This window comes from Morchella importuna, assembly GCF_003444635.1.
Source record: "Morchella importuna strain M04M26 chromosome Unknown Morimp01GS056, whole genome shotgun sequence".
Lineage (NCBI taxonomy): Eukaryota > Fungi > Ascomycota > Pezizomycetes > Pezizales > Morchellaceae > Morchella > Morchella importuna.
The window spans coordinates 180627-195500 of NW_025763453.1; the positions used below are offsets into that span (position 1 = coordinate 180627).

Sequence of the window (14874 nt, forward strand, 5' to 3'; positions counted from 1 at the left end):
AATCTTTCAGCATCCACCATCCGTACCCTAGTTCCCTTCTCTCCTCTTCTGCATTTTCGTCTTGTCCGTTTCTCTCACATCTCCATCTCGCAAATTGTTTCCAGATTTTTGTGGCTGCTTCAATGCCGCTTGCCTTCCAAAGAAGTTTGAAGACCATGTTATGTTCTTTGAAGGTTTTGCGGGTTTCGGCTGTCGCATCGCATTCAGTGAATATGTGGGCCACACTCTACTCTCCTTTGCCGCATTCGCATTCGGCATTTTTGATCTTTCCTATTCTTTTTAGGTATCTGTTGATGGTTATATTGCCTGTTCTAAGGCGGCTGATAATGACTCTGTCGGTTCGGTCCGTATCGTCGAACTGTATAGTATTTCGTTGCGATGGTTTGAGCAGCGTCTTTTCCTTATTCGCTCTTGTCTCCCACTCTGTCTCCCATTCCCTTCCTGTATCCTCCCGGGACTCTCTTTCTAGAAATGCAAACCAAACGAACCACTCTTTATCGATTCTTCCTTTGTTATTGGCTTCTTTGGCTGCTTTGTCTGCTTTCAGGTTTCCTTTTCTTTTGCTGTGTCCTTTGACCCATTCCAGTCTCACTCGGATCTTTTGTGTCTTTCCAGCATCGTACCAGTAGCGTATCTTGTGGGCCATCATCACTCCTGACACCTGGTGTTTGCGTTTTACTCATCTCATCGCCTCTTGGCTCTCGCATCTGATCGTTATCGTTTTCTTCCATTCCTTTGCTGACTCTTTAAGTCCGGTTTCGATGGCTTTCTTGATCCCCACCATTTCCGCATTCATAATCTCCATCTTTTTCCCCAGTCTGTAACCAATCTTCCTCAATACTCCTCCGTCGTTTCCTATTCTGCATACCCCCACTGCTACACCCTCTTTTGTCTTACTACCATCACTATACATGACGATCTCTCCTTCCTGTTCTCTCCTTTCTTCCTGCCTCTTTTTCTCTATTTCTTTTTCATCATACGGCCTGATATCTATCTCGATCTCTTCCCATGCCTTTTTTTCCCATTTTCTTTCCTTGTCGTGGTAGTTCTTCCAGCTCTCAATTTTCTTCCAGTCCTTTCCTACGATCTTTGCCAGGTTTTTAACTTCTCCTTTTGCTCCCCCCCTCCTTCCTTGCCCTCTTCTTCTCCCTGCCCAACATGTGTCTTCTTCTTCAATGAGTTCGCTGATCTCATTTTTGACTGCCTTATAAGTGGGGTGGTTTGGTGAACGTTTTAGTCCTTTTATTGCCTGCATTCGTTCCTTATGGTTGAATCTATGTTCTGTGGGTATCATATCATTCTCCACCTCTATCGCGGCTGTGGAGGCTGATTTAAAGTGTCCTCCAATCCTTCTCATTGCTTGTGTATTGACTTTATCGATTTTCGCCGCAAGACACTTTTGTCCTTTCCACCACACCTTTCCCCCATATTCCGCAATTTGCCTGGAACATGCAATGTAGAACTTTCTCGTATTTCCGACCCCAATTTCTCTTGTTCCTTTTCCTAAGCTTATCACACTCTGTGCTGCTCTGAATGCCCTAGCCGTTTTTTCCCTTACATGGTTCTTGAATGTCAACTTATTGTCTATTTAGACGCTTAACCATTTTAGCTCCTGTTTTTCGCCTTTCCCCCCTCCTCCTAGTATTTCTATTTCTTCCTATTCTTCATTATCTTTTCACAGCCTGATCCACTCCATCTTGTCCTCCTCGAATCTAACGTGATTATCTTCTGCCCATTTATAGGTGACTTATATCATCCTCTCTGCCCTCGCTATTGTTTGTCCCCAGTCCTTGCCGGCAACCGCAATTGTAAAGTCGTCGATGAAGGTGGGTGTGCTTGCTTTTCCTTTGAATTCCTGTTCAACTAATTTGTTGACTTCTTTGATAAGGGGGGCGATATAAAGGTTGAAAAGGATCGGTGATGCAGGACTTCCTTGCGGTATTCCTGTTTCTACTGTATACTCTTGTCCCATCTCTCCGTCAAATCTTAAGTTGACTCTTCTGTCGTTCATGAAGCTGTATACCCATCGCATCAATATCTTGTCGCCTCCCTGTTTGTATACGATGTTTGACAATTTTGCTTTGTTTAATTTCGGGAAAGCTTGGGCGATATCCAATCCTTTTCCTAATGTATTTAATAGTAAAATTGGTCTGTGTGCCTTGGCCTTCGAATAATCTGTCTTTCCTGGTTTGGGGATGATTGCACCCATGGCTTTCTTCTATATGGTCAGGTGATAGCCTTGGTTGAGTGCTAATTGGTATGCTTCCGTTATCATATGTTTAACTTCTCACCAGAGTTCTTTCAGCGCGATAAAGCATATGCCCTCCGGGCCAGGTGCTTTATAGGCTCCGTGTTTCCAGATCGCTGCCACTACTTCCTCCTCTGTCAGAGTATATTTGGGTTGTTCATCATATTGGGATGAAATTATGACAATATCTGTATCTTTTGGCGCTTTAGGAAAGAGCTGTTGTATAAAGATCTTTTCCTTTTCTTTGAATGTAACTGCAGTTAAGTTTTCGTGCTCGATAGTGGGCATTTTGGCTTATCGTTTCTTACAGAGTAGTCTCCAAACTTCCCATAAGTCGTTGCATGTGCCTCGCCAATGAACTTATCCCAACATTCTTTCTTTTTCTTTCTTATTTCCCGGAAATAATCATTTCTTTTCAACTTCCACTCAACTTTTATTGTTTCCGATTCCTCACTTTCTGTTTCTTCCGCCCTGCACTATCTGTGGCATTTCGCCATTTCTTTTCCTTTTTCTTTTACCATGTGGTGGAACCATTACTTGTTCTCCAGCCCCTCCTTGTCTATGGGACACCTTCTTCGATTCCCGCTAGGATGATTATTTCTATAACTTTTGACATGTCGTCCGCATCGTAATTATCTTGGGCCCTTTTCCACTCCTCCTTCAATCTCAACTGTTGTCCTCTGGCTGTGTCTATTGCCTTTTCCAGTCTGCTTTTCTGAAGTTATACTGGCTTTTGAGGGGGTTATATGTCTCTTCCAGATTCGCTTTGCCGATTTGTGATTTTATAAGCGCGTGATCTGATCCAGTATCCTCCATTTGCACCACTTGACACTTAGTGAGGAGATGAATGCTGTTGCTGTCCCATGCCAGGTCCAATACGGACTTTCAGTTCCCTCTTTGCGACGTTGTTACATCTGGTGTATTGAGGAGCGTGAAGCTGTGGTTTTCTACCATATCTAAAACTTCGTCCTATCTGACTGGTTCCGATACTGAATCCTAAAGCTTCCCTTTCGCATTGAAGTCCCCCAGGATTATCGTTAGCTGCCGTTCGCAAATGTTGGCAGGTATTGTTCTTACACAACATCCTTCCCAGCTGCTCTGTGTCTGGTTGTAGATATTTATAATTCGAAGTGCTGTTTGGTTGTCTTTCGTCAGTATATCGATGACACTTGTGTCCCAATCCTTCTATAGGTCATCTCTCACTGCATATCTAATGACTTTATCCTTTCTCACCATCCACATCACTCAGCTTTTTTCTCCGTCCTTTCCGGGTCTGTATACTATATTTAGGTTGCTGCTTCCAACAGTGATTTCCCCATTTCCTAATTCCACTACCCCTTCTATTATTCTTTTTGCTCTTGCCTTTCCTATATATGGTTCTTGTATTGCTGTTATATTTGCCCTTCCACCACTTTCCATCAGCCTCTGCATTACGTTGGTGGGCGCATTGCAGTTGTCCTTTATAATGATGAAGGAATTAGGCATTGATGATATTTTTGGTCTCTTTTGCGGCGCTAGATTCGCCTCCTCTGTTTGCCTTCTTCTCCGGCTCCATCCCTATCGACATCATAAACTAATTCTCCCGTTCTCTGCACCACTTGGATCGGGCTCCATGGAGTCCCTTGCAGTTTGCACACTTCAAGAACTGTTTGTGGTTTTCACAACAATCTTTCAAAATGCATATTTCGTCATCGTACTTATATTGATCCGTCCGATGGCCTTCTTTCCCACATATGCCATATATTTCCCTTTTCACTCAGCACATTGTACAACAATGCCCAAACTTGCAGCATGTTGAGTATTGTAGTTCCTTCGCCGCTCCTCTGGTGATATATTCTCTTGTGTGGTGCTCTTTGATATCTTTGGTGTTGTAGGTATATCTGTCTGCCAGTTTGATTCCTCGTATTGCTTCGCTCGCCTTTCTTGTCGCCACATGGATCACCATGTTTAGCTTGCCTGTTTTTCTTGTATACCCCTTAGACAACCAATGGGGGGTTTTGGTAAGCGTGATGTTATTCTCTTTTTCACTGTGGCTCTTAAGTTCTTCGAATTTGCCTTCCCACTGAGTGTCGACCGCATACACAACTATACCTGCCCAGTTTTCTTCCTTTCTTTTCATCCCAAGCTTTTTCCCCAATTCTGCATCCACTTTCTTTTCTTGCAGTGCCTTTTCCGCCGCTTCCTCGCTCTTGGAGACCAATCTCAAGGTTTTCGGTGTTCCGGTTTCGTCCGAGATTTTCATGGTTTTGGCGGCCTGTTCCTTATCCAGTCCTAGCCCCTGTGTGAACTCTTCTGCTGTTTTTGGGGGTTGCTGTTCACTGCTTGCTTCGTTTGGGTCACTTTTTTTGACCTCCACAATGATCTCTTTCCTTCTCGCTTTCTCTATCTATTCTGCGATACGTTCTACCTGCTTTTCCTGCAGTCTTCCCTTATTTTCTTCCAATCTTCCTCGTCCTTTTTGGGTGTGCTCAGTTCGGATTTGTTTTTGCCAATAGAGGTGGTATTTACACCACTGGCAGCTCATCCGTGCACTTCGTCAATAGTACTCCTGTGCTCGTTTTTATTCTCGGTTGCCCTTTCGGCTTGATTCTTCCTATTGTTGTCTGCTCTCCTATTTTCCCTGGCGGGTCCTTCGATCTTTGCCCCTTTTCGCTCATTTACTCGTACTGCTGCTAGCTTTTCACGTTCTACTCTAGCCACTTTCTTTTGTAGCCCTTTAAAGGTATCGATCATTGCCATTGCCCAGTCAGGCATCTTTTCTTTCTTGAGCTCTTCCAATGCTGGGTTGCTCCTTCTCGAGCTCTGACTGCTTATCCTAATAGGCATGAGCTGTTTCGTTCCTGTTGGGCCTCACTCTTCTCTGGTGCGTATTAGTGCATGTCTGAATGCCATCAGGCCTTCTCGAATTTCCTTCTTGCCTATCGTAGCCCATTTACTTGAGCTTAATCCCGTAACCAATTTTTCGATAATATGTTTTTTTATTGGTTGTATAATCTTTCTCGGGTTCATTCACGCGTCCCAAAACTCTTCTCTGTGGCTCTAATCTTCTTCGTGCCTCTTTCTCTTTTTCCCCCCTACTTCTTCCATAATATTCATTGCTGCCTTATACATCATAGCTGCATCCTGGTCTCCTGGGACGTCCACCATGTCCTTTGCAGTTTCCATATCGATATCCGGATTTTCGTACGCCGTCTCGTTCATGATACTGACCCTATATTCTTGAATAGCTTCTACCACAATCTCAATCCTGTCGTATGAGTCGAGTTTCGTCTATTCCATCTCTGATTCTTCGACCGCTTGATGTCGCTTTCAGTCACCTTTCCTTTCCCTTTTTTGACTGTCCTGACCTCCTTTGGATAGTCGTTATCTCCCTCCTCTCCATCGATCATTTTCTCATTTTCTTCTTCTACTTTAATTTCCACCTGCTTGTTTTCTTCCGGCTTTGGTGTGCCTTCGAAGTTGGAGAATTCATGGATATGTCGCATCGTTGCCGCCTCTGCCTCATACTGTTCCCAGATCGCTTTCGGGGTATGGAGGTCTCCATTCATCTATTTGAGTTATACTGGGTCGTACTGGCCTGTTGACTGTCTTTGGTATACCGTGCTTATCTTACCGATTTCTTCGTCGTCCATCAGGATTCTAATGCCCTTGCTTTCGTGATTTTCGACTAGTCGTAGTACTTGTTTTCCGAGCCCTGTTACGACATATACGAACTGTTGTGGTTGCATATTGGATTGGTTTTGGTTGTTCTATTGGTTACTATGGTGATTGCTTTTTGTTTGGTCCCTGCTCCTTTCTAAACAATGCTTTTTTCCTTCACAATGCTATTTTCTTATCGTCTTTGTGTAACCTTCCTGGTGGCACCAAGCGTGCCAAGACAATGATGCGCTAACAGTAATGTCCTCCTATGGGGGGGAGTGGTCCAGAGGGTAGGGGATGATAAGGGTGAGTTTTATCCCTAGTATCAATAATAATTAGCTTAACTGAAAGATAATACCTCCCTGATTCCAGGTATGCCTTCAGATTCTCTGTAGCTGGCTTGGTTGTTGAGTTGTTGAAAAACCCGAAAATCGGGATTTTTGGGCATACTATCCGCCACAAACCCGGTTAAAAATAGTGAAGTTTTGTAGAAATCAAAGGTTATGAATTTTTCTGGGATAGTGAGATAGCCCTAGGTCTGCTGATTCCGAATATGCCTTTTTTATGTCTTATATCTTTATGAGTGAGTCGCTATTTTAAAAAAAAATTTCCGTTCCGTGTGTTGTTCTTTTGCTACTTTAATATAATTTCCTTTACACTTCTAGTTTAGCCAAATTTCACTTTAAATTTGGTTTGAAAACAAAGTAGTACGTCTCCATCTACTTGCTACATTATCTACATGCATGTACTTCTCTAGAGTATAGTACATACATGTATGCACACCTTCGTGGGCGGAATCATATATCGATCTGCAGTTCTGGGTGCCACGTACCTACATGCACCCACTTGACACACCCAGTCTCCTCATTAGAGAGTTTTACCTGTTCCAGTTGAACAGAAAGTCGGACAGGTTGGACAGAAGTTCTATCTATTTTAGGCAAAGACTTGCAAGGAATCAGCCAATAAGAGGTGCAGGACTTTCTGTCCAAGTGCTCGACTTTCTGTCCAAGTGCTCGACTTTCTGTTCAATTGGCGCAACATGACTTCTACTTCGACGTTCGACCTTACCAGCTAAAGATCCAGTTCGAAATGATGGTAATTATACTCATTTCTGATGGGGTGAACTTAGGGTTAAGGTTAGCCCCCTCCATCCCCAAAAACACGGACACCCTTATAGTATGCAATTCTACGTGCCGTACAGTCCTCTTCACCCACTTCTCCTTTGATATAAAGGGGACGTACGGTTGTTTTCCTTTTGCCTCCTAGAACAAGCGTCGTGAGGCATTTATTCTACCTGTATGGAATCATTGCATCACGACTGAAAGCAAATTTGCAAGGTTTCACTACTTTCTCAGGTATAACTCTCACCTCCACAGCCTAAACATCCATAGCCCGAGCTTGCACCACCACCTCACCGCCAACAAATCTACATCAGTAAAAAACAATGGAGTCATATATAATTAGCTGTCAACGGTGCATTAATCCCACTAATCTGGGCTCTACATGCTCCTTGTCATTTTCACCTACCATGGTTGAATAATCTCTGAGATTACCAATCATTCTTTGGTTATTCGGGTAATCTGAAATATCATATATACTGTAACCTGGTTCTGATTCCTTGGGCAGTGGTGAATGATATCAAATTTGACAGATTATACTCTGAAGATTCCCCCTTCATACGTCAGCTGCCGGTACCTTACCTGCTACCTTGATTACCACCTCCTCCTAGCATCCACTACTGGATTTAGACAACTTTACGAACACCGCTGCAGGAATCAAATCAATTGCCAAATCGAGTCACACATCGGTGTAGAATGGGGGTTTAATTGACATTTACTTGGTGCCAAATCGTGGACCAAATTACCCTGTATTGATGGAAGGTAGGCAACAAATTGTGCACCGACTCAACTAACAAGTCAGAAATTATACCTCTTTCTGGTAGGGTCAACTTCGGGTTAGGGCCAGGTTAGGGTCAAATCTTGTATGTGCAAACCTTGTCAGTCACGCTGTACAGCAGCTATTTGACATGCTATTGACGCTTCTCAGCTACAGTACGGCAGGTATTGGATTGATAGTGACGCTGACAGACCCGCCGTACGGTAGCTATTATACTCCTTTCTGATGGGGTGAACTTAGGGTTAGTTAGGGTTAGGTAAATGAGGAACAAAGATCTCGAAAAGAGCTGCAAGATAGTGCCGACAGTAAAGGTATTTGGGTACTCAGTTACTGTTTCACTGTATGATGATGCTCTTCAGGGCAGTAGCGATGGTGCGCTTATATACATAAGATCGCGCCAAGACGCGGGATAGTATTGCCCCGACTCCGGGTCGGAGTCGGGCATTCTATTTTCCCGCTTGCAAGGGTGGGAGTACACCTCATTACAAATATAGCGTATTACTAAACTGCCCGTAAATAGAATAGTGTGGGTACACTTACTCAATTAGGGTTAGCCTAGGGTTAGGGTTAGGTTAGGGTTTCGAGCCTGGTGCTACTATTAAGTAACCCCCCGAAGGGGACCGTGTTTCGAACACCGTAGTCCAGAGCATCTAGTTGCCTTCCTTTCCGTAGCTCAAGGCTATTGGATTGGATTTGGTCAACATCCGATTCTAACATAACGTTAAAACTGAGTGACTAATCATGTCCTAGAGATATCCATCGTCCCACTAACGGGGGTTACGAGTCTCTCCTACGCAGTGCCATTTTTACTTGTTACCCTGTGAGGGGTTCCAACGGTTTAGGCTCCGCATCTCGTTACTCATTAGAACAGCCATAGCCTGTTCGTTGTGTAACTCTTTTCACGGTCATGACGTTTATTCAGCTCCACTGTCGTTCGCCTCGCGAAAGGGTACTAGAGGTTGGTACATTATATCGTCTTCATCAGTTAACCTATCGTCCTCCCGGCTTTGAGCAACGAATAGGTCTGCGAGGTCGTTTGCACCCCGATCAACAATTTCTCTGAAGTCATCTATGTGCATTCGAGAAAGTTTGGCGTTAAGAATAGACACGTCGTCTTGGAGGTTACGTGTTCTCTTGTACGATATTATGAACCTTTGAACACGGATGGCTTCTGCGAATTTGCGATCGGTGGTATCCGTCGCTGTCAGCTCATTCCATGTCTCCAGTATCGTAGCCTTGACACTGTTAATGTCAACTCCATTCCATACGTCATTGTATTCCGTCTTGAAGATTATCGGGGCGAGCCTTTGTGGTTCAGATTCTTTTTTATCTTTGGCGAGGCCCCATCTCTTTTCGACTTCATTTTGTGTCCAAGAATGTAACACTTGACGAGGATAGCCACGCGCGGTGAGTAGTTCCACGTACTCTGCTACTGCCGTTTTGTAGAATTCCTTCCGAGACGAGCAGGTGGCTATCCGGGTTAGCTCTCCTTGAAATCTGGCACGTTTTACGATGATCGGATGTGAGCTTTCCCATGGTATGCGCATGAAGTGATTGAAGGGTTTTCTGAAGAGTTTATAGTCCACGCGGGTCTCTCCAGTTAAGATATCGATATCTAAGTCGAGGAATGGACTAGGTCCCTCGCCTTCGCGCATAATGGCCCATTCGACTTGGAGAGTCGGGCCGAGGTTGTGCTTATTCAATATAGCTCTACATTGCTCCAACGAGTGTGCTTGAATAATCTGGTAGCGCAATCTCAGACCGGATTTCGAGGTTGGCCAAGAACCGTCGCCCTACAATTCCCGATTCCGTGGCTATGGGTCGAACAGGACGCCCCGAGTCCACCCCCATCGTCAGGTATGTGGGTACAGGGGGTCGTGGACGTGATGGCAGGGGCGTGGGTGGTGGTTGGGGGCTGTTGGGTAGGGTAACTCCCTCTGGTCTTGGCGGCCGAATCGGGCGAATCCCACTCCTCGATTCCGCTTTGTTTTATTATACCGACTCGGATTCTGATCTCCAGCTTACCGCCCGGGTGTGTTTTCTAACAGTAATTCGGATTTCAATCTCGGATCATGATATTCGCAATACTTGAAACCCAATATGTGAGTGACGATCCATGACCGACATTCCATATTGTGTATTGTTGCAGTCTGGTAGGGCAATCTCGGACCGGATTTCGAGGTTGCCCGGAATCGTCGCCCCACAATTCCCGATTCCTTGCCTACCGATTAAATAGGCCGCCTCGAGTCCATCACCATCGTCAAGTATGTAGGTACGGAGGTCGTGGTCGTGATGGCAGGGGTGTAGGTGTTGGTTGGGGGCTGTTGGGTAGGGTAACTCCCTGTGAGTCTTGGCGGCCTGTCCTGGAGCACTTCCGGCGCCGTCACTCACCGGTCGGGTACCACGATCGATGCCTGCATGGTACCGATTGCACCGCCACAAGCCCACGATCATGACGGAGCTCGAAATTTAACGATGCCGAGTTTCCACATCCTCCGCTTCGATGGAATACATGAATTTCGGATTCCGACCTCTGGGTTACCGCATCGGACGAATCCCACCGTGACTCCTCGACTCCGGTGTGTTTTATTGCACCGACTCGGATTCTGGTCTCCAGCTTACCGCCCGGGTGTGTTTTCTAACAGTAATTCAGATTTCAGTCTCGGACCATGATATTCGCAATACTCGAAACCCAATATGTGAGTGACGATCCATGACCGACATTCCATATTGTGTATTGTTGCAGTCTGGTTTTACATATACTCTTGTTAGGGTTGCTCAAAATTTTAAGCCAATGGATAACTTTTGGTATCTTACTGGATTATTTTTTCCGACCCACAAACGGAATTCTTTTGAAACATCTTAGTTTTGTCTGAGAGCCGCTAACCCTGAAATCTAAAGAAAATTTTCAAATATACTCATAAACTAAATTCTGATATATGATTTTAACAACTTACAAGCCTAATAACACCGATAAAATTTTTTGCAAACACGATCCTGTGTGTCAGTAGACCGCAGAATATACTAAAATCTTATCGCATATTTATTTGTACGGCAAGATATTGACATATGGTCCCTGAATTGTGAACTCTTATCCCTCCCAAACCACTTGTTTAACAAAGGGAAACAATCTTCGTAACCGTAGCAAATCACTCATAACCTGGCTTACACAACCCCTGATGCCCCTCTACACCACCGAGCACTGCAGGCAGGAAAAGAAGACTTTTACAAGTCTGTCCTGCACCAACCGATCCAGGATATCCGTCATGTCCCAACAAAGCGTCCTGAACTACTGCTTTGTGAGATTCCTACCCACGGGAATTTTTGTCCCCCCACATTTCGCCGAAAACTAACAAGCTCAATCAACTCAATCTACTATCATTGAACAAATCCAACTGAACAATGAACCATTCTTTATATTCGCAGAACACGCCCCATACAATGAACAATACATACCCCGATATTACTACATCTACTCAAGGGTAGTCCTCCAGGAATCAAACGATAGAATAGAGCTGAACTATATGTTGTCGCTAGATTAGTGGAGGTAGTAATTGCATTACTATTATTTCAAAGTCGAATCAAACTTCTAGATTGCTCTCAGAGCAGTCGGTACGGCTTCAGAAAGTACAGTAAAATGAGTTATAATAAATGATTTGGTTGAGTGTGGAAATAATGGTAACACCGGAGAACCCCTGCCGTAAGAGGATTGGCAGTGCAAATTTACTCGCCAAGAATTGATTTCTAATTGAAGATATTGCGAGTGCTTCTAGAGCACCGCGGATATTCCTACCAGTCATCAAAATGCTTCCCTCCAAGTAATCCTGCAGTACAGCACCTCCTGTCCCAAAGCGCCCATTACTCCCAACACGATTGAAGAAGATGGAGACACTGATGAGTGTGAGATGTCTTACCGACCATTGACCCCACTGCCAGCCTGCACTCGGACTAGTCAATCGATAACCGTTACCCAAATAACTCGGAAAGGTCTGCTCGGTTCTTCCGAAAATCCACTGGGAGGAGCAGTCCTCGCAGTGTAGAATTTCATCTCCCCGAGGATCATACTGACAATTTTGAAGCACAAGAGGAGCCTGAGGTATTTAGGTACCTGAGGTGGAAGGAAAAATTGATACTAGCCACTCAGACTATTATGATACTCTGGAGAACAACCATGAGAGCTCTTAGGAGGATGGGGATGAACCGTTGATGAACCTCAAGCCCTCCCCTTAGTCTTCCATCCAGAGGTCTTAAACTGTCGGAAAGAGACCTTATACAGTTCAACCAACCACTGCCAGAGCACTGGGCAACGCTCAAAGGAAACCAACTGCAGTGGTAGCGGAGGTAATTACTTCTTCCGACTTATCGGTGGACGTGGTACACGTTCAACTCTATCTCACCCCTCGATGTTTTCAACATGTTAGTATTAGTGGTTAACGATTTAGAGAGGAACTCGTCGGCTCGCGAAAGTAATACGTAAACAAAGGAGAGCAGCACCCACTCTAGCACCCAGTCAGAATGCATGCTAAGGGGCACTCCCGGCATCCCAAAAAGCACCCCCAACACCTCACAGTCTAGGCCCTCTGCACTTATTTATCTACATGAGTAAACCTCTTCTATGCACTATATGGAGTTTTCCTTCGTGAACTCTTAAACGGAAGGTCGTCTCCCACGTACCGGACATATCGTTCTTTACCGCGTAGCGAGGTAATTGGCAAGCACTCTGTGAGCAATCGTTACAGGGATTATCGATATATTGTATTTTAAATACTTCGATGGGGTAAGACTGCTAGGGGTTAGGGATCAGAATTCCTTGACCGCATAACCCCTACCCTTACTTTCCTGATATCGACGGCGATGTAGCATGGAAATCGGGCGGAGTCCACAGTGAGTTACTTGAAGCCTGATAATTTTCAGTCAAAGAATGAGAGTGTTGTGAGTAAGTATGGCCCGATGCCGTAATTGATGTGGCGAGTGACTTGGGAGCAATGCCGGAAGCTATTAGGGCTATACGGGATTGCAGAGCCGATATTCAAACTCTAGTAGAAACGTTCAACAGGATGAGCAACACTTAGAAGGTGAGAAATAAACAGAACCAGGACCCCACCTAGGAGGTAATCAAAGATTACTTTCGAGAAAAGGTATGATACTTCTAAATGCCGGTAATGCGAGTGGTATTCTAAATGATGAACCTAATAGATACGAGACAAAAAGGGGGTAACCATTGAGGCCATACCGGAGGAGGGCTTTAGCGAGGACGATGAAGCGATGGCTGCGGATCTTGCCACATTCCGAGATGCTCAGAGAACACCCACGAGTGCTTCAAGAGGGCGGGTTGGTTCCAACAGTACCCAGTACAAAGTGATTAATGCCCAACCTCGCGGCATTGACACCGAGGAGGAGGGGAGTAGGAAGAAGAGGAGCCGGAACTACCTGTAGCGATGGATTAGGAAAGGGGAGAGAGCAGGATGTATAGGACAATCGCGAGTGCTAAGGAAGATAGTGGGGGATTTGTTCTTTTCCGTATACTGTATTAGGGTTAGTTAGGCTGTTTAAATAGCGTATTATTTTAGTATTAGGTGAAGGATCACAGTGTTGAATAGACCAATGCTAAAAGTGCAGCTGCGAGTGCTATGGAGGCAGTAGAGATCGTCGTCTCTGTGATATTTGGTAATCTCATGGGGGAATTGTGAATACCAGAGGTTGGTACCGTGAATAGGTGTATGTCAGGAGAGAATGAGGCACCGACATATAGGAAGTAGTACATCGGGCATGAGACAGGTTGCAAAGGACCCGATCTCACAAAGTCAAGAGGCATCAGGGCAATTAATCTATCTCAGTGCCAGCTGGAGCAGTCCGGAGCAATACAGGACTAGTCAGGATAAACAAGTGAGCAACTAGCGTACCCTCTGTATAATAGTCAAAAGGGCGCAAATCAATCCAATTATATAAGTATGATTACAACTGAAACCACAAACCATCAACAGGAACCGGAAGTTTTAGTTTAACAACGAATCAGTTTACATCAGCAAGCTACCGTGTGTCTCCGGAGACTTCTACTAGTCTCCGGAGACCGCTGCTAAAGCGTATTCTCTCATCAAATCTTCCCTGGATCCTTGTGTCTCGCTTACTCCCTTGAACCTCTGGAGTTGCCCAGTTCTCTCTGGATGCTCTCCAGGGACATAACCCAGGGGTTCCACCGAATACCGAACATCTGTACCGGAGTCATTTGGCGGGGCAGATAGCAAATTGCCAGAATAAAAACTAATGATTAAACACACCGGAGAGCTTCTCGAGCATTATATACTGCTTGAGGAGCCTTGGACACACCCTGAGTCTCTAATGGTTAATATTCGAAGATTTTGGGCAGGGGCAAACAATCATTTTAATACAACTTCAAATCAGATTAAAAGTGCTAGAACAGACTTGAGTAGGTTTAAAGCCTTCCATAAGGCTCAAGGAGCCCTTGCTTATGTGACTAGGTTCAAATCGTATATTCACAAGTGAATCACACCTTATTTATCCCATCAAATATCATATGACGAAGGGTATCCTGTATGGAATGAATGAGCTTCTTACAGCTGATAAATGGGCCACCAAAGTCAATTATATACTTGAAAACGACCGTTTCATTAGTGACCCTGACAACTATTCGGTAAACATTTCTTGTTTTGGTTAGCATTTTAGAAGGCTCTAACAGACTTCAGACAGGCCGTCGGCACTTCTAGGATCCAGAAATCCTGGGCATAATATTTCTGAAATAATACGAAGACGATAAGATGCGTGGTGCAAAGGATCCTGATTTGGTCGATGGTATTTCTCCAGAATTCATAGGCATGGTCTGCACTGGGATTTGGTTTGTCCTCCGATGTTGGACAACTGGAGATTACGTAGAAGGTTTGCACTTCAACACGAGCCAGAATATGGATATCTTGGGTAAGGCGTCTCCAGCCCTGTGAACGGCTCCCGCTGACTTTTGAATGTCAAGCAACGCATTCTAGGATGATGGATACAAGGAAGAAGAGAAGTGTACAGAACGAAGTGGGCACTCCAGAAGTGATACGAGAAACTATTGAAAAGAAGGTGGGGCAGAA

General features: G+C 44.7%; 3 protein-coding genes across 3 annotated transcripts; all 3 read right to left on the reverse strand.

Annotated features, from left to right (window-relative positions):
• Positions 1 to 4000: 4000 nt before the first annotated feature.
• Positions 4001 to 4490, reverse strand: LAJ45_11114 (uncharacterized protein; the record flags this gene model as incomplete). Its single annotated transcript, XM_046120625.1, has 2 exons — positions 4001 to 4166; positions 4222 to 4490. 2 exons carry the CDS (start codon positions 4488 to 4490, stop codon positions 4001 to 4003), a joined length of 435 nt encoding a protein of 144 aa, XP_045966212.1.
• Positions 4491 to 5287: 797 nt separating this feature from the next.
• LAJ45_11115 (uncharacterized protein) lies at positions 5288 to 5976 on the reverse strand (the record flags this gene model as incomplete). Its single annotated transcript, XM_046120626.1, has 3 exons — positions 5288 to 5518; positions 5587 to 5796; positions 5848 to 5976. The coding sequence occupies 3 exons, from the start codon at positions 5974 to 5976 to the stop codon at positions 5288 to 5290; spliced, it is 570 nt and encodes a 189-aa protein (XP_045966213.1).
• A 2721-nt stretch (positions 5977 to 8697) lies between these two features.
• On the reverse strand, positions 8698 to 9438 carry LAJ45_11116 (uncharacterized protein; the record flags this gene model as incomplete). The annotated part of the gene is made up of 1 exon (XM_046120627.1): positions 8698 to 9438. The coding sequence occupies one exon, from the start codon at positions 9436 to 9438 to the stop codon at positions 8698 to 8700; it is 741 nt and encodes a 246-aa protein (XP_045966214.1).
• Between the last annotated feature and the right edge of the window lie 5436 nt (positions 9439 to 14874).